Source organism: Amblyomma maculatum, chromosome 1 (assembly GCF_055883805.1).
Source record: "Amblyomma maculatum isolate TAMU_Amacu chromosome 1, ASM5588380v1, whole genome shotgun sequence".
NCBI lineage: Eukaryota > Metazoa > Arthropoda > Arachnida > Ixodida > Ixodidae > Amblyomma > Amblyomma maculatum.
The window spans coordinates 16,421,253-16,443,400 of NC_139344.1; the positions used below are offsets into that span (position 1 = coordinate 16,421,253).

The following is a 22,148-nucleotide window of genomic DNA, read 5'->3' on the forward strand; positions in this document are numbered from 1 at the left end:
AAGCCTAGTTAGTGTGTTAGCTTTGTTGTGATGTTTATCTAAGTTTGGCTAGCTAGCATAATGCGTTTACACTTGTCCTTAGTGTGCCACCTATAATGCAAAGTTTGGCTTTAAGTGCAGTTAAATAATTAGCACTAATTAATTCGGTTCGATAACTAGCACAACTCATTTGCACTCAACCTAAGCTTTCGAAAGGTACATGACTCCATGCTATAATGGAAAGGGTGGATTTGATTGAATATAGTTCACTAACGCTAATATGCATCACTAATTCAGAGCATTTGAATTCATCCTAGCTTTTCAACGGTATATGACTTGATCGTCTAGCTCAAAGTTTGGTTTTATACAAAATTACCTAATAACGCAGATTAATGAGGATCGCTAACTACCACAGTACCATTACGTACACTTGGCCTAAGCTTTCCAACGGTATATGACTCGATGCTGCGGCGCAAATTTGGGTTTCAAGTGCGATTTACTAAATATTATTTGGCCCGTAGTTGGTCAAAATAAGTATAATTAACCAATGATCCAAACTCAAGGTTGATCACGTGACATATACTATGCTTAGCCAAGATAGCTTGAAAGTAGCGAAATAGACTAAGCGGCCGCTTTGACTTTCTCTTATCTTGAAGTTCAAAGCATCAGCCTAGGTCGTTTTCTCGTTTTCTGAAGTTTTACCGCGGTGACGGAGTTCACGCTAAAAAAAAAAAAAAACACCAAACGCCAAACACAGACAATGTCAGACGCAGTCCTAGATCCTGGAGCGCAGACCCGGTCCAAAAACGCGCGCTTCACTGACTGCTGCGGCCGGCCGGCGGGCGCCAGAGAGAAAAAGCGTGTCGTGCGCAGAGCTCGCAGCCGCTGCGCGAGGAGAATTGAGGAGGAAAGCGTGGCGCGGAGGAGAGTGTCGCTACTTTCAAATTAGCAAGGGGTTTTAGTGGATGGATGTTAAGAGTGTCACCTTTGAAACAGGGTGGTGACAGTCGTCACCATGCCCAGTTGGTTGTATAGCAGCGCTACCATTGATAGATTTTCTGTCTATCTATAAAAACGAGCACCCTGAACAGCGCGCAAACAGGCTCGTTGGAACAGGCGAAAATTTTACGAAAGTAGCCAGAAAGTAGCCAAGTAGCCAACCTAAAGTATTTGTCGCCAAGAGGCTCAGAAAGTAGCCAATTTGGCGTAAAGTAGCCAAATCTGGCAACCCTGCTTACAAACACACGACACGTGATCCTTGGGTACCTTGGGCTACAGTGGCACTTTACTAGGGCTTTACTGCAAAAACCCCAATACGAAAATAATAAACAAAGCCAAGCCAATCTATGGGTTGCAATAACGATTTGCTTATTTTCACCGGTCTATTCCAACCGGGTTGCACGAACGCCGGCCAAGCTTCTGACGCGGCCAAGGTAGCCAAGGCAGCCAAGGCCCCATAGAGATTAATACCTTCGTGAGGGCGAGTCGGTGAAGCATCGTGCAGAACAGGAGCGAAAGAAACCAGGGCACAAGGAACTGCGCAAGTCCTGTTTTTCAGTGTGTTCCCTGTGTCCTGGTTTCTTGCGCTCCTGTTCTGCACGATGCCCCGTAGAGTTTGTGTATTAGCTCTATGCAAGGCCCATAACGCGGTTGTCAACCTTATATAGTAGTAAGTGGTTATTTTATTAATGCGAAAGCATTACTTCGCAATGTTCACAGATTTCTGTCCGCAGATCGTGTCCGCAGGCCGTGTCCGCAAAGTCGTGTCAGCAGCAGTTGTAATTGAGAAGTGGTAGAGGTAAATGAGTAGTGTCAATCGATGGAGGGTGACATAATGTTGTTGCCAAAAATAATTAGGCCAATAAGTTATTTAGCTAATTAATTAAAATAACTGGTTGACAGGAAAGAAAATGCGCAGTATCTGCCACACTTGTTCTGTGGACACCTGAACCGCGCGTAAGGGCAGAGAGGAAGTGGGAGTGAAAGCGGAGAGAGAAAGGGATGCCGTAGTGGATAAGGCGTCAAGGATGTGACGTCACGCAACCAGAACTATAGCCAAAAAAAAGGGCATAGCAAGTGATTGGTGCGCATTTTGAAAGTACCAGACTTTTCTTAATTGGTTCACAGGAAGGGAAAGGCGCAGTATCTGTCGCACTTGCTGTGCGGACACCAGAACCGCGCCGTAAGGGAAGGGAGGAAGGTGGGAGTGAAAGTGGAAAGAAAGAAAGGGGAGCCGAGGTGGAGGGCTACGGAGTAATTTCGACCACCTGGGGATCTTTAACGTGCGCAGACATCGCACAGCACACGTACGCCACTTCATTTCGCCTCCATCGAAACGCAGCCGCCGTGGTCGGGTTCGAACCCGGGAACTCCGGCACAGTGGTCGGGCGTCTTACCACTGTACCACCCCGGCTGGTAAACAAGAAGTGAATTAATGTGAGGTAGATGATGTGACGTCACGCAACCGGAAGTAGATAAGAAAAAGGGCATAGGAAGGGATTGGCGCGCAGTTTGAAAGTACTAAAGACTAAGATGGACAAACAAGAAGTGAATTAAGCAACTTGAAGCAACCAGAAGCAACCAACAGCAGCATCCGTGCATTTCGCATTACTCCAATGCAGATTCTGCAGTGCTCTTTAATTTTTATTTATTCAAAAGGAAGGAAAAGGTGTTTGCCAGCCCCGGTATCTGCTATCTGATATCTGAAGCACCTGAACTGGGGCGGCGGAAATAAAGGGATAGTGCAAGAGGTGAGCGCATTCAGTGTCATTCAGGTCCGCATTCAGGTCCGTGCCAGGAATCCTTCGTGCCTGGGGCGGTATTATAGAAATACGTTCAGTTTGCGTTCAGTTTGGAACGCTCTGTGATTGGTTCGAAGCACTTCCGCTGTAGTATCACTAACTGTAGCATCATTTTCATCGCTACTATCATCATTACGCTAGACAAGGGGATTTACGATATGCTTCTCGCGAGCCAGGTGTGGAGCAGTGGTTCGCACACAACTGGGGACCGGAGGGATAGTGGTTCGATTCCTGGTGGAGGCGACAGATTTTAAAGGGAAGCGCATGTATGCTGTCCAATAATATACCTAGAGGCGAAGCTAAAGTGTCCATCCTATTTTTAACGACCGCCGTATACGGCAGCGGCGGCGGCTGCTCGGTGGAAATAGCTGAATACGCTATAAAATATAAATTTATCCTGTAAATTGAAAGCCGAAAAAGTCTGTGATGCATGCCAAAATGCTTCCTGCTGTTTTAAAAGTGGAAATTGTTTGCAAAGTATTAATATATGGTATTTTAATTTGGACGATCCGTATAGAATGTAATGGTACATTACTGATTATTTGAGCGAGTAAAATTTTTAATTTTGTGTCAGTTCTGTAGCGATGTCATTTTCTGCAGGCGCCACCATTTCAAACAGATTTAGTGCCCCGCATAATGACACCGTTTGAAGGAATAAACGTTATTTGACGTACTTTACGTCAGCATAAAGAACATAATATCGCGGTTTCTGGAGGACCACTGTCTTAGGCGAGCCTCAGTTTGGCTTGCTGGATGAATTCACAAAACTATATATATTGGATGATTGGCAGCGCATTTATGGTAAGAAATTCCAAATATCTTATGAATAAGACCCATCTCCACTTCGTCTGTGCTCACATGCAGCCTATCATTCTGCGCTATCGAAAGTCAAGAAAATAACCACTCGAAGAATTCATTTTTCATGAATTCGCGCTCTGATTTTTGAGGGAGGATGTGGTGTGTCCGGTGATTTCCTAGAAGAGCTCAGTCTAGACCACGATGTCTAGACGCCGGTCTGTCCGCACTGTGCTCCACGGGAAAGTTCATGCTCAGGCAATGGCAGTAAAAGCAGTCCGCAGATTCTTCAAGTAAATATGGCATGTGTTCTGTGTAGGAAATACTAAATCGCGTCAAGTCTAAAACGTAACAATTAACATGGGGCGACGTAGGGTAGTGGAGGGCTATATAGGGACCATCCTAACATTTATTCAACCGGGCCCTCACCACTTTTAATCCGGCCCTGGTCGTAGACCATACACTTACATCTTTTGCTATTCTTGACCTCCTCTCGGTTATCTCTGCAGACGCTAACGAGGATGCAGCCACCACATTGCCATTGCTCGCACGATAACTGACAGAAAAAATACGAGATAGAATTGAGCTTTGATGTATCGTTTTAACACCGAGAGCATATACTGTTGCCTGATCATAGTCTGAAAAACTCTGGCATAATAATATAAAAAATGAGCATTACCTAGCTGCAGTTAACTAGGGCTATATCACTGACTCCATGAACTGAATATATTTCCAGGCAAACGTATAATTCATTTTGAGTGGAATCACTGGTGGTTAATATTAGTCGCACCACATCAAAAACATTTACGTGTCAATCTTTATAGGGACCAGAAGAATTATCTCGCATAATATCACTTGTTGCGGCATTCAGCGTCGATATTATATGCTGCTGATGCAGTAACACCCTTCGACAAAGTCCATACATATAATGCGACTGGAGATGAAGCCAAAGCGCCTCTGCTACCGACGTGCTGCCCGCTGAGTCTGCATTCACCTATGATTCATAACTGCATAAGGCAGCCTTCGAGTCCACCTTATGTGTTGCGAGAGATCAGCATACGAAATAAATGAAAGTACAGGTTCTCTATTTATGGCCTCAGTCTACATTATATAGGCGTGGTTTTATGAAACGGAAGGGTGACTTCTTCTGTGTGTAGCTTTTCGAAGCCAGCTTTTTGAAGAAAATATGTTATCCGGTTACAACTTCATAAAAGATCCTTCGCAATGTACTTTTTTTTTTAATTTCGGCACCTTGACTTTCACAAACTCGCACTTGAAGGCGAGACACCATGCATGTGCGCATGAGCTCCTGTCACATGAAGCTACCGGCCAGGGAGGGGGTCAGTCGCAACCCTAGCGGCGGCAAGAGCGCAACTGGCATAAAACAACCGTCTGCGGTTGTTCTATGCCAGTATGCCAGGTTGTTCTATGCCAGGTACTGCGGCCGGTGCGCAGGTTGTACCAAAGCGCGTGCCGCTGCCGCCCAAGCCCAGCCGTGTCCTTGGCGTCCGCGACCACCACTCCAGCGCGCAGCAGTCGGGCATAGCAATGCTTTATTCCTGATCGATGTAAAGTCCTTCGCGTCTGCGCTTTGTTGGCCTTCGCCGTGCATTCGCAGAGTACTGAGCACGTGGCATTGAGAGGCGTAGTCACCTGCTTGCCCTTCGCTCTCTAGGCGCATGCTAAATCGCGCTGGGACGTGGTCGACTTGCATACTAGCTTGCATATGGTGGAGGCTTCACTTCCAGCTTAAAAAATTCTGACGTCATGGCCTCTTGAGTGTATTTCTTCCTCCATGGCCACGTCTGAAAGTCAGGGAGCTCGCCTTATCAAATAAAACCAACCACATGCCGTCACATTACAGCGTCACTTGTTTCTTGCTATGAAAATACGTTGCTTTCGTCACTGGTAGACTTGTGGAGGATGCGCAAAAGAAGCGACAATTCATTTGAAAATGTACTCATCTTTTACACAGCTTGAAGGAGCAGAGTTTGTAACATAATTGGTGACGTGAAGTTCGCGCCCGGAAAATGGCGGAAGTGGTGGCGAAGGCTGGACCCCAACAGTGGTTTAGCGCAGTTGTAGGTAGGCACAATCTGAGGCAAAACAACTCTATTAACTGAACCAGAAGTCTAAACATTTAAATGCTATGCATCAACAAAAAAGAAGAAATATTCGAATAACTTATTTTATGAAAGAGCTAAGTTACCTTATTAAACTACTGTAGATTTTTTTTTTTAATTTCAACGCTCTTGCTGCGTCCCGTATTTGTGACTGTGACATGTGTTGAATTGGTAGTGAGACTTATTTGCAAGCCCTGTTGCAATTGTTACGATGAAGTAAGCGAAGAATTAGCATAAGGTCTTATCGCTGCCGTCTCTCTGTCTACGTTAGTGCTCCCGGGGAATGGTACGAAGTCCTTGTCCCAAACTTTGTGCGCTCATCCCAACCATGTTTGCCTTGCAAGTAAGTTTTTATTTGGTGGAAAGCCTTCAACTTTTCGTTGTCAGTCATTTTGTTTTTCTATACGTGCAGCTAGCTCTAAGTCTTTCGCCGTTGTAACACGCTTTTTTTTTTTTTTTTTTTTTTTTAAGTGCTTGGCGCTTATAAAGAGGGGCTCGCTGCATCCGGAGGACCGGTGCACCGAGTAATAGCGTGGCTTTACTGTCGACGTCACACCGCATTAATTCTCACTGGACTTTCGCACGTGAGCTCTCGTCTGCATGAGTAGTCTGCTTTACGCATGCGTTTCATTGTTCTTACTGGTCTATGCTGTGTTTGTTGTACATTTTATTGGAATGTTTTATTATTGTGTTCGTAAGTTAACTTTGATATAATGAAGCTCGTATATAGGGAGCTTGCATGAAGCAATGCATGCTGGGTAATCCTCTATGTGTGCCGTCGTTGTCAGCAGACGACGCAGCACCACACTGCAGCACAGCCGTGTTTATATATGGTCACGTAAAATGCGCGCCGACGATGCTGGCGTGATTGGACAGGCCGACTGCGAGTTCTTCACGATTCCGAAAGTACTCCTGCACGAGTGCGAGAAGGCAAAATAACTCTGTCTGGGCGTCGCCGACGCGAATGGCTCGCACAGGCCAATAGACTCGAGATCGACACCAATCTGGGCAAGTAGCAGACTAGTCGCCAGAAGCAGAATTCATGAATGTCGGCGATGTTGATGGGCGGTCACAAGCCCAGACCTGCAGTGCGGTTGTCTGCGCGTAGCGTGGATATGTCCACGTCGCACAGCTTTGCCTTTTCCCTTCATAACGTGCCCAACCTTTCAGGCGCAGCGTCGACGCTTATGTTCCACAGGAATCTGCCAGCGTCTTGCAGGCATGTAGGGCAGCGCGCGAGTAGCCGCGTGCTTGCTTGGTGGACCGTCGAAAACGACAAGACACTCTATCGATTCACTAAAGCCTGGATGCGCTGCACGTCGTCTGCTTCCAATGACAGTATGGTGGACTACTTAGGCTTTGTGCAAGCTCCAGATATACAAGACATACTTGCTCGTCATTGATCACGAGTTATGCGGCTACGCCAGCGCTATACCTTGCTGTATTCTGCGGAAAGTGTCTGAGCAAAATCTGTAATAAAACATATGCTGAGCCTGCAACTTTGGAAGAGGTGCATGGTTTGCCCCCATCCTGTGGCGTATTTTGTTTTTCTAGCCGCATCGTTTTATTGTCAGCTGCAGTCAAGCAGCATGATTCGCGTGCAAATGAGTGGCAAAGTGTGGTGAGCGCTGAAAGGCACCAATGAAAAGGACGGCCTCCTAAATACGACAGGGTGGGTACAGAAAAATCCCGCTTCATAATTCGCTTCAAAACACTGTAACGCAACAGAAGATGGGAGCACAAGAACAGAAAATAACGCCTCGAGCTCCTCGACTTCTGTCCCGTTACAGTGTTCTGAATATATATGAACCAATAAGCCCCAAAATTGCGCTACAATATTATAACTCGCGCCAAAAGTTTAAAAAGATGTGACGTCATTTAGTGTCATGAAATTAACTTGCCCCTCAGTATCCAGAGAACGCTGGTCACGTGGTATTGGTAAAACCCCTCAATAAACTAAAAGTAGCGCCAACATGTGAAGTTTGCCGCCCGCCTCCTCTCCGGCGCTCTCCTTCGTCGTTCGACCCTCTCATTGGCTGAGCGCCGTCACGTGCTCGCGCGCGCTTTTTTTTTTTTTTTTTTTGCTGGGCGTGCAGTTTCTTCCTTTCCAGCGGTGCGGGCGGCGCGCGCGCGGCACATATCGCCGTGTGTTTTGCTGCCACGCGGACTGCAGCTAAATTGTTCACCTCCGCCGGCTAGTTAATTTTTTTTTTTTTTCAAGCATGTTGCGCACTTTGGCCGGCGGCTGATAGAAGCAAGGAGGTGAAGGCGAGTACAACCAACGCAGACATCGCGTACGAATGGTGTCACACACTGACAGTTGAAAGCGGAACCGTATCAGCGCAAAATATTAAAAAAAAAAACTGCTACCACGCTTCCCAAGTTTAACGGTAGCTTACAATTCAGTCAAACCTGCAAAGAAACCACACGGACTGCAGCTTCCGCCGCCTAGTTAATTCTGATCTGCAGCTGAAGTTGAAAATACATGCAAGACAACTGCTGCCACACTTCTCAAGTTTACCGGCAGCTCGCAATCCAGTCAATGCTGCAAAGAAACCATACACAGACTGTTGCTAAATTGTTCCTGTCCGCCACCTAGTTACAATTTTCTTAAAGCATGCCGCTGAGTTTGGCCAAGGGTAACGAACTACGGACACACTGAGATGACGGCGAGTGGAACCAACGCCGAAATCGCGTACATGTGGTGTAAGACACTCACAGCTGAAACTATTTTGGCGGGAAATCCCTGTCAACATTCGGTAATTATGTTTCAACAGTGAGCGATATTTTAACCTGAACACGTTGCGACAAAATGCAAGCTGAAATGCTCTGGTGAGACCCGGCGCCAGCTCTTTTACCGGCGCGTGCGCCCGCCGCGCGCACTGATTGAGACGGCCGTGACCAGCGCCTGCTCCGGAGAGCGCGCGCTAGTCGCGCACCCCGTAGGTGGAGCCACGGTCGAAATGCGAGAGGAGGAGCGGCGCCGCCGGAGGAGAAGAGAGGAGATGGCGCTACTTTTAGTTTATAGAGGGGTTTTAGGTATTGGCGTCGACGCATGGTCGACGTCGACGAAGCCCAACGTTACTAGAAGTTAGAACTACAGTGCTAGAACAACGAAGCCTTCCTTCGCCGCCATATTACATCAACCTTGCCCGGGCGTCCTGACGTGTGCTGTTGTTGCTGCTGCCTGTATTTGTGCGTTGAAAGCTGGTGCGCGCGGTGTGCGTCGTTCGTATCCAACGAGAAGTCATATTGAAGTTGACCGTGATGCAGCTGCAAGTTGAATCAATCATGGAACTGATCACCATGGACGGCGGAGTTCAGAAAGAGGTAAGAGGGAGCCATTTTGTTAATGTTATTAGATCGAGGAGCCGATTTCCCTAGCCTAGGCATCGTTCAGCATGACGATCGTTAAGGCCGGTTGGCGCGAATCTAACATCGAGCTAATCTAACGTCTTTTGACAAACGTTCAGTAATAGGAAACCGAAAGAGCAGGAAGGAGAGGTTTGTGGAGACCTGTCACATTAGGTTTCGAGACAATGATACGTGTGTTACAGCACCGTCACTGCTACTCACAAATATAGAGGTTAGGTTATTAAACAACAGTGTGCGGGCGTAAGTTCTAAGCAACGTAAGTTATGTTTTGCGAGCCGATGAATCTCAACGTGCTCGCAGTACTGTGATGAATCGCCCCGTATGCGCGGTCCCTCTGCGTGTTTGATACGCATGCGTCGTTTGGTTCCCTATGCTGGCCATTGCGGTGGGGAGGGGAGGGTGGCCGTTACGGAGCTGGCCTGCCACTGGCGGTTGTACCCGTTGTAGGCCGTCATTGTACCCGCCACCACTGCGGTGGCGGACGACTGCTGTTGCGACGCGCGTCTTTCTATCTCCCTCTAATTCTTTTTTTTTCTTTCTTCTATATTTTCTCCTCTGTGTTCCCGAGGCAGCGGAAGCAGGCCGGCGCATTTTCTTTTCCTTTTTCCTACAGTCGCAACAACAAGCTGGCCGTTTGTTCGAATACCACAGTTGTTAGTCCAGCGCTGTCCCGTGTGATTTTTCTTTGTTCCCGTGTTCTTTGCTGGTCTAATACGTTAGATGTTAGACGTCGTTCCTGACGTCGCCGTGCTGGATGGCTGTTATTCGTCTCATATTTGATGTAGGAGCGCCTAAATGAGTAAACAATACGTACACAGCTTAGGCAACCTTTTCCATTGATCGCGCTGCATAATGTGAATCCTCAGTTTGTCAGCCCACTGCCACGCTGATACCACGGCCCGCAATTTGTGCTTGGATTATTGTAGCGAAAGCTACACTTGTTCTCGCCGCCCCGGCCCAAAGGCGTGCGTCGATTTCGTAACAGCTATCAACTCGGGCCGCTACTTTGAGGTTAGAGGGTGAGATAGCAATAGAATCGACTTGGTATCGGGTCCCGAGTCAGTCACGTTCGCATGCCTTGGTTAAACGAGCCGGGCTTTATACATATGTATGTTATAGGCGTCCTTTAACTGAATGCGGTGCCGTAATTGTGCGCCGATGAGTACGAGCGAGAAAAAAAAAAATGCGAACTTCCGCGTAGCGCGCTCTGAAAGGAGATAAAGCTAACATGTGAGTGGGATCAATTGTCGCAGCACTGACGCGCTGAAAGATTTGGAAATCCAAAATGTCTCTGTTAAGTCAATGAGAACCTACGCAGTCCCAAACGACGCTTGCTAGCCATGTTTTTTTTTTTTTTTTTTTTTCAGCAGCGAAACAAGTTTGTTGCGCTACTGTGCAGTCATCCATCTCGTTTTGTTTACGCTGGATGGTACGCCACGCATACTGTAACGGATCCTAGCCGCGTCTAAACGTACCAAAGCGACTCAGGCTGCCAGAGACGTCGTAGAGGACTCCGGAAATTTCGACTGCCTGATCATCTTTAACGGGCAATGACATTGCACAGTACATGGGCGCATTCTTTCCCATGCGTGGGCAAAAAGCATCTCCTGCGTCCACGGGATCACGATGTCTTAAGCAGTTAGCCACCACGGCGAGTGAGAATGTGGTGGCTACTGCGGCGTTATAGACCATTTGATTTCGGCAGTGTTTTAGTGTACGAGCACCAAGTGAGCGATGCTATTCCGTTCACTATACCGCATCCCTCATCGATCGTGTCACCTTCTGGGGCTGAAGCAAATTTACTGCATTATGTCATACAATCAAGATCGATCATTGCCGAAACACTTAACATTTACTTGCTAGCGTGCAATGTATGTAAACAAAAACGTTTCGCGGCCGCTGTGTTCGCTGTGCACACAGCGAACACTTGTGTACAGTAGAAATTGCGTAGTGGCCGATTGTAAATTTCTGTAAGGTTCCCACGTGTTCGTCTTAAAGGACCACTGTCCAGGTAATGACCTTCTAAGCAAAGGAGTCCAATGTTTCGATCAGGTACCGGAGATAGTCTGTGCATAATGCTACAACGATACGCGTGCCGCAAATCAGCAAAACTACAAATCAAAGCTCTGTCATCCATCTCCTTCGGGACACTAAATTCCCCGTTCTTTACGCTGGCCCGTCAGGCCGCTAGGCTGACGTCAGAATGGCAATGATATCCATTGGTCCGTCTCGCTGACTGACGGGTGAAGGATGGGCGTACGCGAATAATTGTATCCGCCGCTCGCTGCGTGATTTTCCCTCGCCACGGCCGGACTGAATGCAGCGACGCGCGCTCCCTTTGTCCGTTTTTTTTTTTTTTTTATTTTTTTTTTCGAGCACGCAGAGTACCACGCCCCACCTCCCGCCAAATGCGGAGGAGGAAGGGGAATTTGGCTTGCGGAGGCTAGACGACTGGGCAGGAGAGTGAAAAATCTTTGCGAGGGAACGGGAGGAGAGAAACATGACTGAATCGGGTGATTGCGGTGGCTGTAACTGCGTTATATTACTATTTTCAAAAACATTTTGCTGCCTTCCGTTCTGGGGACGAAGTCTCAGTCACCGGTGTGTGATTCGGGCTTGCTGCGGCTGCCCTTTGCGCGGCAGCCTCCCGCTTCCCTGTTGTTCTCCTCTTTCCCTTTCTCCCGCCTGAGGCGGCGGAGAGATGTCCGCACGACTCGTCACTGTCGCTCGGCCACAGCTCCGCCCTGGCGTCCCAGTGGCTGTTCTCATTGGCGCCTTTTGGCGGCACCGCTTCAACGGCCGCGCTCGCGCGACCCTCCGAGCGGGGCCCAGAGAGAGACCCCTCCGATACATCGCAAGGTGCGTACGCTACTGTTCATGTCTGCCGGCCTTTGTCCGCGCAGACCAGTGTGTACTCGAGTTCGTCCGCTCCGGGTCGTACCTGAGAGCGCATCTCGAGCCTGTCGATCGTGATCCAACGAGCCGCAACAGGCGTACCTTGCGGTGGTTGCCCACTCTCTTTCAAAGGAACCCTTCGGTCACTGCGAGAGAGAGAGAGATCCCAGCACGCCCTTGCGTGCTTGCGGCACGCACTCCGTGTCACTTCATGCGCGCAGGGGAGCCTTGCTCCTCGCGCGCTCCCGGGACACGGTGACTTAGTATGTGTGTGTGTGTGCCGCTGGAGGATGGCGTTTCAATAAACGCCTCCTTTGTGAACTTGGAGGCTTGTGTCCTTGCAGCGAAGTGCTCTCCTCCCTGTGGTGGTTGAGTGCGCGCTGCGGTGTTTCAGTGTGCGCGTGGTGACAGCTGATCGGTTCTTCGGCTCGCGCGACACTCGAACCCGCGGTGGTTGGTGGCCTATGACCACGTAGAAAACCACACCGGGGAAGAAAATATTTTCGACCGGAGGGTGGACAGTGGCCCTTGTTAACATAATATGATGCTGTTACGTTTTGCCAGAGTCGTGTGGGATCGCAGATAACGCTGCAGCGGGCGCAAGAGCATTAGTCAAAGCGACACAAATTTGGGCCCTCTCAGCGCTGTGCCGATCGCCACCCGACGTTCTCCGACACGTTTTTGTTCAGAAGCGTCGCCGTGCGGGCAAACGCTCACAAAGTGCGGCGCTCGAAGGAGACAGTCGCCGCCCCTGGCTACTGCAAGGAGGTTATTGACGAGGGCGATGCAAGACAGGCCATTACGCTTGGCCGACATATGCGCCCTTCGGAAGCTTTCCCCTTTTCATTTTTGACTGCCTGTGCATAAAAGCAGCGGTCGCTACTGCCGAAGTGGGTCGCTGCACACGCCGTGATACCTGCTCTGTGAGCATTCCTTGCATCTCTCTTGGGCCTGCTTGTCTAGCCTTTATTACGAGATGCAAAATTAAACCAAAGTCGTGCAATACTTATTAAACGTTGTTGTTGCTATACGACACCTCGTATTTTGCCGGGAGAGGCCAGGACCGCCAGGCCTACTTTACCCTTGGGGCTTGCGATCACCATGCAACAGCTGTTGGTAGATGTCATCATCATCATCAGCCAGACTATACTCACTGCAGGGCGAAGGCTTCTCCCATATTCCCCCAATTGCCCCGGTCCTGTGCTAGCTGCATCCACTTGACCCCTGCAAACTTCTTTACCTCATCCGCCCATTTCATTTTCTGCCGCCCCCACTTTCCTACCCTTGGAATCCTGTTTGTTACCATAAGCGACCATCGGTTATCCTCTCTTCGCACTCATGTCTCGCCCATGCCCATTTCTTCTTCTTAATTTCCACTAGAATGTCGGTAACTTGAGTTATTTCTCTGACCCACTCTGCACGCTTTCTATCTCTTAATGTTACCCCTACCGTTTTTCGTTCCATAGCCCTCTGGGTTGTCCTCAACTTAAGTAGAACCCTCTTGGTTAGCCTCCACGTTTCAGCCCCATAGGTGAGTACAGGTAAGATGCAGCTGTTGTATACTTTCCTCTTGAGCGATACCGGTAAGCTGCTGGTCATAATCTGCGAGTGCTTGCCAAATGGGCTCCATTCCAATCTTTTTCTCTTTGTTAATTCCCTTTCATGGCCCGGATCTGCGGTTACTACCGGTCTTAAGCAGACACATTCGCCTTCTACTGCCAGTGCCTTGCTACCTATTTTAAACTGCTGTTCCTTCCCGAGGCTGTTGAGCATTACCTTAGACTTCTGCATATTGATTTTCAAGCGTACCTTTCTACTTTTCCTGTCTAGGTCATCAATCATTTTTTGCAGTTAATCCACTGAGTTACTTAGCAAGGCAATGTCATCAGCAAATCGCAGGTTACTGAGGTATTCTCCATCTACCCTTATCCCTAACTGTTCCCAATCCAAGTCTCTAAATACTTCTTCTAAGCAAGCTGTGAATAGTACTGGGGAGATCGTGTCTCCTTGCCTAACACCTTTCTGTATAGGAATTTTGTTACTTTCTTTATACAGAACTATAGTTGCTGTGCAGCGCCTATATATATCTTTCAGCACTGGTTGGTAGAGGTGTGCTGTCTCAAAACCCCATGCAACAACTGTATCCAGGCGTGACCGCTTGTTAGATGCTGTGCCCTGATCACTGGCGTAGCTGAAAATATGCCTCTGGGGGTGTTGTACGCCGCTGGTCGAAAAACTGGGGGGAAAGGCAGAAAGCGGTTGAGGAAAGCGGGGGATGCAGATGGAGAAATTCGAGTAGGGGATGTTATTATAGTGAAGACACCTTCTCTCCCCCCCCCCCCCCCCACACACACAAACACCACACAGTTATTTTTCCTTTTTTCCACACAAAATGCTAATTAGGCAAGTAACGTGTGTGGACGCTCGGAGGTCAGAGGCTAGCAGTATCAGGCCTTGGCCTTCTGTATACTTTAGGCCGGAGTCTCGGAGACCTCCGTCATCCCAGCCTCTTTCCTCGGACAACCCCTCTGAACTCGACTCTCGCCCGATCCCAACCGTCTAAATGCTCTCTTCCTTCACCTTTTCCAAAATCCCGAGTCTAGTCCGTTGACCAATCAACGACAGGCAACTATGTGGCCAATAGCATGTAATACTTTAAAATTGGCTGGTCATCACTGTGCCGTATATGCCTCTTCCATATAGGGCCATTTGTTTAACCTACACCAGCTACACCAGTGTAGCAAATGTCCTATACCTACAAAGAATTTTTGCTGCATTGGTGTAGCTGGTGTAGGTTAAACAAATGGCCCCTTTAGCAGTAAAACAACACAAAACATGCACAAAGCAGCGAGTACACATCCCCGATTTACACTCTTTATAAAATTCTCGCTCAGCTCACGCAAGAGGTGCCCAGCAATAACATAGACAAGCAACGCCGACAGTTTGACTTCCAACACACACGCGCGCGCTCGCGCGCAAACTTTAGGCGCAAGCATTCCGATAGCTGCCCTTGGTCGGTTGCGCGCGGGCGGCTGATGGCCAAGCGCCTTTCTGAGAAGACATGTCAACGGCTCCCTCTGTCGCGCATTCTCCCCAGCCCGTGTTGCGCCGCGTTTCGGGGATTTGTGACCGTGCGCACCCTCTCCACTCAAAGCGAGAAACCGACAGAGACGTTAGCGCCGATCCCACAACTGTGCTTACGCTGTGCTCTAACTGCTCTGTTTTGCCTCCTTCGCGGCACGGTCGAAGCGCAGCTCTTTGGCGCCCGTTCCTGAGTTTCGCGTCGGCGTCGCCGTTGGCGTCGGCCTCGTAACCAGCTCTGCCCCCCTTTCAGCACCCCAGCTCAACCCTCCTCTTCCTGCGTGGCGCCGACCGCGCGTGTTATCTGATTCCTCCTCGCGCTCCCCCGTTCACCACTGCTTATATCCCCCTCCCCCCTCTTCCTACGTGGTGGCGAGGGTGCTCTCCGGTTGCCGAAACGCCGGCGCGCTATCAGCGGATCACGGTGCGTGCATCCCAAGCCGAAACACATAGTCACATTCTTTTCACTAGCGCGGCGTCAACGGCATCAGTCAGTCGCTGCTACCTGTTCGCCGCGCAACGTTCCTATGGGTCCACGCGCTGCCTCCCGCAACCTCCCGATAACTGAATTGCTCTTCATTTCTTCGACCACAAAGCTTTTTTCATGACAGCCAAGAACTGTTAGTGGAGTGTTTCTTGAAGGAATACGTGTGAAAAATTAAAAAAATGTTGACTGTCATTGCACATACGTGTCTTGCTCGAAATCTTTGCCTCAATCTATCGAAAAGGTGGAACAGCTTATGAGCTGCGCTCAAATTTCGCATTAGGAAATAACGTAATCGTCGGCATTTTTTTTTTTTTCGAGAATCAAAACGGACCGAACCGGCGGCGTCGCCCGTTCCCATGGGTTCAGGTACCACTTCCGAAGAGCGGCTGCCTGCGCGTGACCGTCATAAACCCACGTCAAGCTGCCACTTGACCTTGGCCGCTCCTCCGGACTCTTCCTCGCGACTTTGGACCCGGTGAACACTTCCTCTATGCTTCTGGGAGAAGACCGCAAACTTAACTTTCCCCTTCTTGGTCACGCCCCTGGTCCCGATCAGTGGTGGGTCCTGATTCCCAGGCCCAGCCACAGCGACCATTTGATGCAGAGCGGCCGTTCCAAACTTTAGAGACATCAGTGGCCTAGATGGCCATTTAAATACTCGCACCAACTATTGATTTTCACTTTGTTATGGGCTAAGTCATTGAACGTTCACGATACTTCACTTCCTGCCAAAGTGTTTCATTGCCGCAATGTGTGGAATGCCCTCTCACTTTGTTGTGATATTTTGTTTCTCGCCAAGCCTGCAATCGTGCACGTGGTGTCCTTGACTTTTCAGTAGCGGTCGAGGTCATCCGTTGTCTTGAAGATCTTGCGTAACTTCGTCCAATAAGCAGTGTTTTTTTAGTGGCTTGTGGAGAATTCGAAGGCGCAAGTGCTATTTGGCGACTGCGCACAGTTTAATCATGATCGACAGGCACCAACTAGCCCGCCAGAATACCTTTCTTGTATATGCGTGCGCGCACGGTGTGTGTGTGTGTGTGTGTGTGTGTGAGGGGGGATTATATGTGGCTGTAGGTTGTCCGTGTATTTATGTGGGTGGGTATGCATGTGTGTATGTAGGGATGTGCATGCGTGCGCGCGCCAATTTCACAGCGCACAACTGAACGTCGAGAATGGATGCTTCTACGCAAGGAAACTAAATTTCTGAACCAGTCACGTTCCGTAAATTTTTGGCGGCGGTGCTGCCGTCTTTGCTACTCAGTTGTATAGCGGAACACTTAATGTAACCAAAGAGCGAGCAAGGCTTTGAAAGCCAAGGATGAGGGCTCCCCTCACTACTGAGGCTGTTCAGCGCTGGTGGGGTGCCATGAGTGATCTGGTACCTGAGAGGCAAACCTTGTAGCCTGGATACTCTTGGCGAAGACGATGCAGGCATACTGTTTTTTTTTTTTTTGTATATTAGAGTATCGATCTCTCAAGAAGTTTGAATGTTCAGGCTTCCTGTTCCACGCGCACGCAGAAAGTGCGACTGCATTGCAGGGCTTTTCGCTGCAGCCGAGCTCTACGACCACTCCTTGCTGCTTCAGCTAATCGATGAGAGCTTCGAGCTTCCCATTAGGGATCAAATTCGATAGGAGCCTTTGAAGCGAGGCATGGCACCGGCAAACCAGGCATTTATTAGAGCTGGGTTGAACGCTGCATGGATTTATTTATTTGTTCTCTCCCGCTCCCTGTCAATTCGAACGAAGGTCGCTCATGTTTTCGTGTCGCCGCAGGTGATCGAGCCCGGAAACGGCCCAACGCTGCCCGAGAACGCGAGCGTAGTTTTCCACTACAACGGATATGTTGACGGAAAGACCGACGAGCCCTTCGATTGCTCGTGGCTGCGGAACGCGCCGTACCGTTCCACGTGAGTATGCTTCCAGACGTGTTTGGAGGCCGCTTGCATGGTGTCAGGCGCCTCACCCTCGCTCGGTTATTGGACGGTGTCTGCACAATGTATCTAGTGACAGGAGTCGTCGCCACGCGACGCCTTATGATACTCTCTCTGTCGTCACATGATGCCAATCTGCTACGGATGGGCAAAATTTTCTGAATTTCTCTAGAAAATTTGCATTATAAATCAGCAAAACTTTCTTAATGAAAGCAGATAGGGGTTATGTATAGTTCCTTTTGCTTCTGTGGACATTGAGTGTTCACTTTTTCATGCATGGATGAAGAGAATATTGCAATCTAGCGATGCTTCAACTGCCCTCGTTATGCCTTCAGCTTTTTTTAGTTTGCTTTGTTGTGTTGCGTTACCCCAAACTAGCAAACGGCTGATTGTTGGGCGGCCTGAAAATAAGAAAAAAAAAACAAAACAAAGAAACAATAGGCGGTCTGATCCATGCTACGCCATAGGAACGCCTGCGTGATGAACCATGTTCTGTTGCCAGAATCTAAGTACAGATTTTCAGGAAACGTAATTTTAATCACGCGTGTTCTCTGTGATGTCGCGTAGAACAGCGAACTATTTAGATATCAGTGGCCTAGATGGTCATTTAAATACTCGCATAAACTATTGATTTTCACCTTGCTATGGGCTAAGCCATTGAAGGTTCACGATACTTCACTTCCTGCCAAAGTGTTTCATTGGCATGTTTTATTGTCCATGTAGTAATTGAAGTAACACACAATTGGTTGCATCGACGTGCCGTGCAAGGATGTAATCAATGCAGAATACACATCTGGTAATGGCCTAATTGAAGTGGATTATGAAGTGCAGCGGTGGCGTACAATTAGAACATCCGCCACGCATGCAAGAGGACTGCGGTTCGAATCTTTGTGCCGCGCAATTCTCCACCGGAGCAAAAAAAAAAAAAAAAAAAATGCGTGTGTTGATGGAACTGCGTAAATAGGTTTGGGGTGCGACCTGATGCCGGTGAACACCTCCAGCAACGCATTCCCTCACCACAACAGGAGTTGGCTACCCTGGTGCAGTAATTGGCTGCAGCATCCCATAATTAGTTCTATAAAACTCCGGCCCTCAGTCACCAGCTGCTGCGGAGCAACTGACCACGGCGGCGGTCAGGCCTGTGACGCAGCAGGAGGTGCTAAGAATCTCTGGCTCCGTTGGACAGGCCGCCATTGGAAACGGCCCTGGCAACGTTTAATGCTAGAACCTCAGCTAGTGAAGAGAGTTTAGCAGTGCTGTAGAACTAGAGGGTACGAAATGGGATATCATAGGGCTTAGTGAGGTTAGGAGGCCGAATGAGGCATAAACTGTACTGAAGGATGGGCATGTACCGTGTTATCGAGGTTTACCAGAGAGGTGACAACTAGGAGTAGGTTTCCTTGTCAATAAGTACATAACGGGTAATATAGATGAATTCTATAGTGTTAATGAGAGAGTAGCAGGCATCGCAATTACGCCTAATAAGCGATATAAACTGAAGGTTGTACAGGTCTATGCACCTACATTATAGTTATGATGACCAGGCAGTTGAAGGCTTCTATAAAGATGTAGAATCGGCAATGCGAAAAGGAAAGACGCAGCATACTGTACTAATGGGCGACTTCAATACCGAGGTAAGAAAAAAGCAGACAGGAGACCAGGCAGTGGGTGACTATGGCATTGGCTCTAAGGAGTTACTAATTGAGTTTGCAGAGCGCAATAACTTAAGAATCATGAATACCTTCTTCAGCAAACGGAAGAGCCGGAAGTCGACATAGAAAGCTCCTAACGGTGAGACTAAAAATGAAATTGGCTTCATACTGTGTTCTAACCCCGTCATAATGCAGGATGTAGAGGTAATCGGGAAAGTCCGATTCAGTGACCACAGGATGGTAAGGTCTCGAATTAATTAAATCTGAAGAATGAACGAAACAGGTTAATAAAAAAGAAGTCCATCAACGAATTAGCGGTGAGGGGGAGGGCAGAAGAGTTCAGGATCTTGTGGGGGTATGAGGGGACGGTATTCTACCCCGCTCACACTCCGCAGGTGCAGCGTCCTCGCTAGCGACCCGCGGAGGGAACCAAAGGGGACAAAGGACGGGGACGACACATAGTTTAATACTCGAATGTTATTTATTGTACTTGCAAATAATACAGAGCATGCCGGCTAGCTATACATCAACAAGATTTTCCTTGGAAGGGCAAGACTACGTAAGAAAGACTTTTGACTCACCGGCTGGGGAATGGGGGTGCGACTTTGGCGGCGGACACGCGCCGTGAATCTGGATCTCCCGTGCGCGCCGCAGTCTTCGGACAAAGCCATACCACGGCGTCTGCCGCAGGAGGCGGAGAGAGAGTGCGGTATTTACCGGTCGCTTCGCTGTTGGGAACCGGAAGATGGGCGGCCGTGCACGACAGGTCCTCCCGAGTGCGCAGTGTACTCCGTGCCTGTTTGCCGGGAGAGGCGGGAGACTACCGCTTTCGTTGCCGGCTGGATCCAGAAGCTCCCTGTCGTCTCCTCGCAGGAATCCGCGTAGACGTCTTGGTGGCGCATCCATCGTTGATTCTCCTTCCCCCAAGGGGAGGTATTTACCTCCTCTCCCAGCCGGCGCTGCCATGACGCTCGCTCGCGGCGAAGGGGGAGGAAACTGGTTTTCCACAATCTCGCTACAGAATAGATATTCAGCTCTAACCGAGGGTGAAGACATTAGCCTAGAAGCAATGAACAATAGTTTCAGAGATATCATTACTGAGTGTGCAGTAGAAGTAGGCAGTATGATAGTTAGAGAGGATACCGGTAAGTTGTCAAAGGAGACAAAAGATTTGATTAAGAAACGGCAAAGTATGAAATCTCCTATCCAACAGACCAGATAGAATTAGCAGAGCTATTAAAGCCAATCAATAAGCGCAAAGTGGCCGATATAAGGAGGTATAACATACAGAAAATTGAGCATGCTGTAAAGAACGGGGGAAGCCTTAAAGCGGTGAAGAAGAAATTGGGAATAGGCAAAAAAAAAAAAAAAACATGTATGCGCTAAAGGTTAAGACGGGCAACTTCATCACGAATATGGATAAGGTAGTCAAAGTGGCCGAGGAGTTCTGTACTGATCTCCACAGTAGCCAAAGTAGTCAGCACAATAATGAGATTGGCAGTAGGAAAAAGCAGTCAGACGTCCCTCCAGTGACGAAGGACGAGGTTAAGAAAGCGTTAGAAACTATGAAAAAAGGGAAATCAGCTGGAGAGGACCAAGCAACTGTAGATTTGTTGAAGGACGGGGGGTATATCGCGCTAGAAAAACTGGCCACCTTGTATATGAAGTGCCTGGTGTCATCGACGGTACCAGAACCATGAAGAACGCAATAATTCATAAGAAAGGGGACGCTAAGCACCTGAAAAATAACAGACCAATGAGCGTACTGTCTGTTACGTTTAAAGTATTTACTAAGGTAACTGCTAATAGAATCAGGATAACCTTAGATTGTAATCAAGGAAAATATCAAGCATGTTTTTGGAAAGGTTATTCTACTATCGATCATATCCATACCATTAATCAGGTGATAGAAACATTCTCGGAATATAACCAGCCCTTATACATAGCATTCATTGATTAAGAAAAAGCATTTGACTGAGTAAAAACCATGGCGGCCGTGTAGGCATTGCGAAATCAGGGTGTAGACAAGCCGTGCGTGAAAGTACTGGAAGATATATATAGTGGCTGCACAGCAACCATAGTTCTGCATGAAGAATGGTGTTAGGCAAGGAGACACCATCTCCTCAGTACTATTCATAGCTTGCTTAGAGGAAGTATTCAGGGACTTGGAATGGGAGTAGTTAGGGATAAGGGTAGATGTAGAATGCCTCAATAATCTGTGATTTGCTGATGACATTATCTTGCTAAGTAACTCTCGTGATGAACTGCAAAGAATGATTGATGATCTAGACAGGAAAGGTAGAACGGTAGGCTTCAAAATCAATACGCAGAAGTCTAAGGTAATGTTCAACAGCCTCAGGAAGGAACAGCAGTTTACGTTAGTTAGGGAAGCACTGGAAGTAGTAGGCGAATATGTCTACTTAGGACAGGTAGTAACCGCAGATCCCGGCGATGAAAAGTAACTAACAAGGAGAATAAGATTGGGATGGAGCGCATTTGGCAAGCACTAGCAGATTATGACTATCAGCTTACCGGTATTACTCAAGAGGAAAGTATACAACAGTTGCATCTTACCTGTACTGGACTATGGGGCTGAAACGTGGAGGCTTACAAAAAGGGTTCTACATAAGTTGGGGTTAACGTAGAGGGCTATAGAATGAAAAACGGTAGGGGTAATGTTAAGGGATAGGAAACGTGCAGAATGGTTCAGAGAAATAACTCAAGTTACTGACATTCTAGTGGAAATTAAGAAGAAGAAATGGGCATGGGCAGGACATGTAGTGCGAAGAGAGGATAACCGATGGTCGCTGAGGGTAACAAACTGGGTTCCAATGGAAGGGAAACGTAGCAGGGGGCGGCAGAAAGTCAGGCATACGGATGAGGTTAAGAAGTTCGCAGGGGTCAAGTGGATGCAGCAAGCACAGGACAGAGGTAATTGAAAGAATATGGGAGATGCCTTCGCCGTGCAGTAGGTATATATAGTCAGGCTGATGACGAGTGACAATTGTAGTTCGCACATAAACACTG

The 22,148-nt window shown here is 48.3% G+C and overlaps 1 protein-coding gene across 1 annotated transcript in view; it reads left to right on the forward strand.

Annotated features, from left to right (window-relative positions):
- The first annotated feature begins 8,743 nt into the window (after window positions 1-8,743).
- Window positions 8,744-22,148, forward strand: part of LOC146201831 (inactive peptidyl-prolyl cis-trans isomerase FKBP6-like) — a 30,409-nt gene continuing 17,004 nt past the window's right edge. The window contains exons 1-2 of the mRNA XM_084583454.1: window positions 8,744-9,028; window positions 17,312-17,445. Of these exons, the coding sequence (XP_084439580.1) occupies window positions 8,966-9,028; window positions 17,312-17,445 (197 nt within the window). The 5' untranslated portion in view covers window positions 8,744-8,965. The remainder of the gene's footprint in view (window positions 9,029-17,311; window positions 17,446-22,148) is intronic.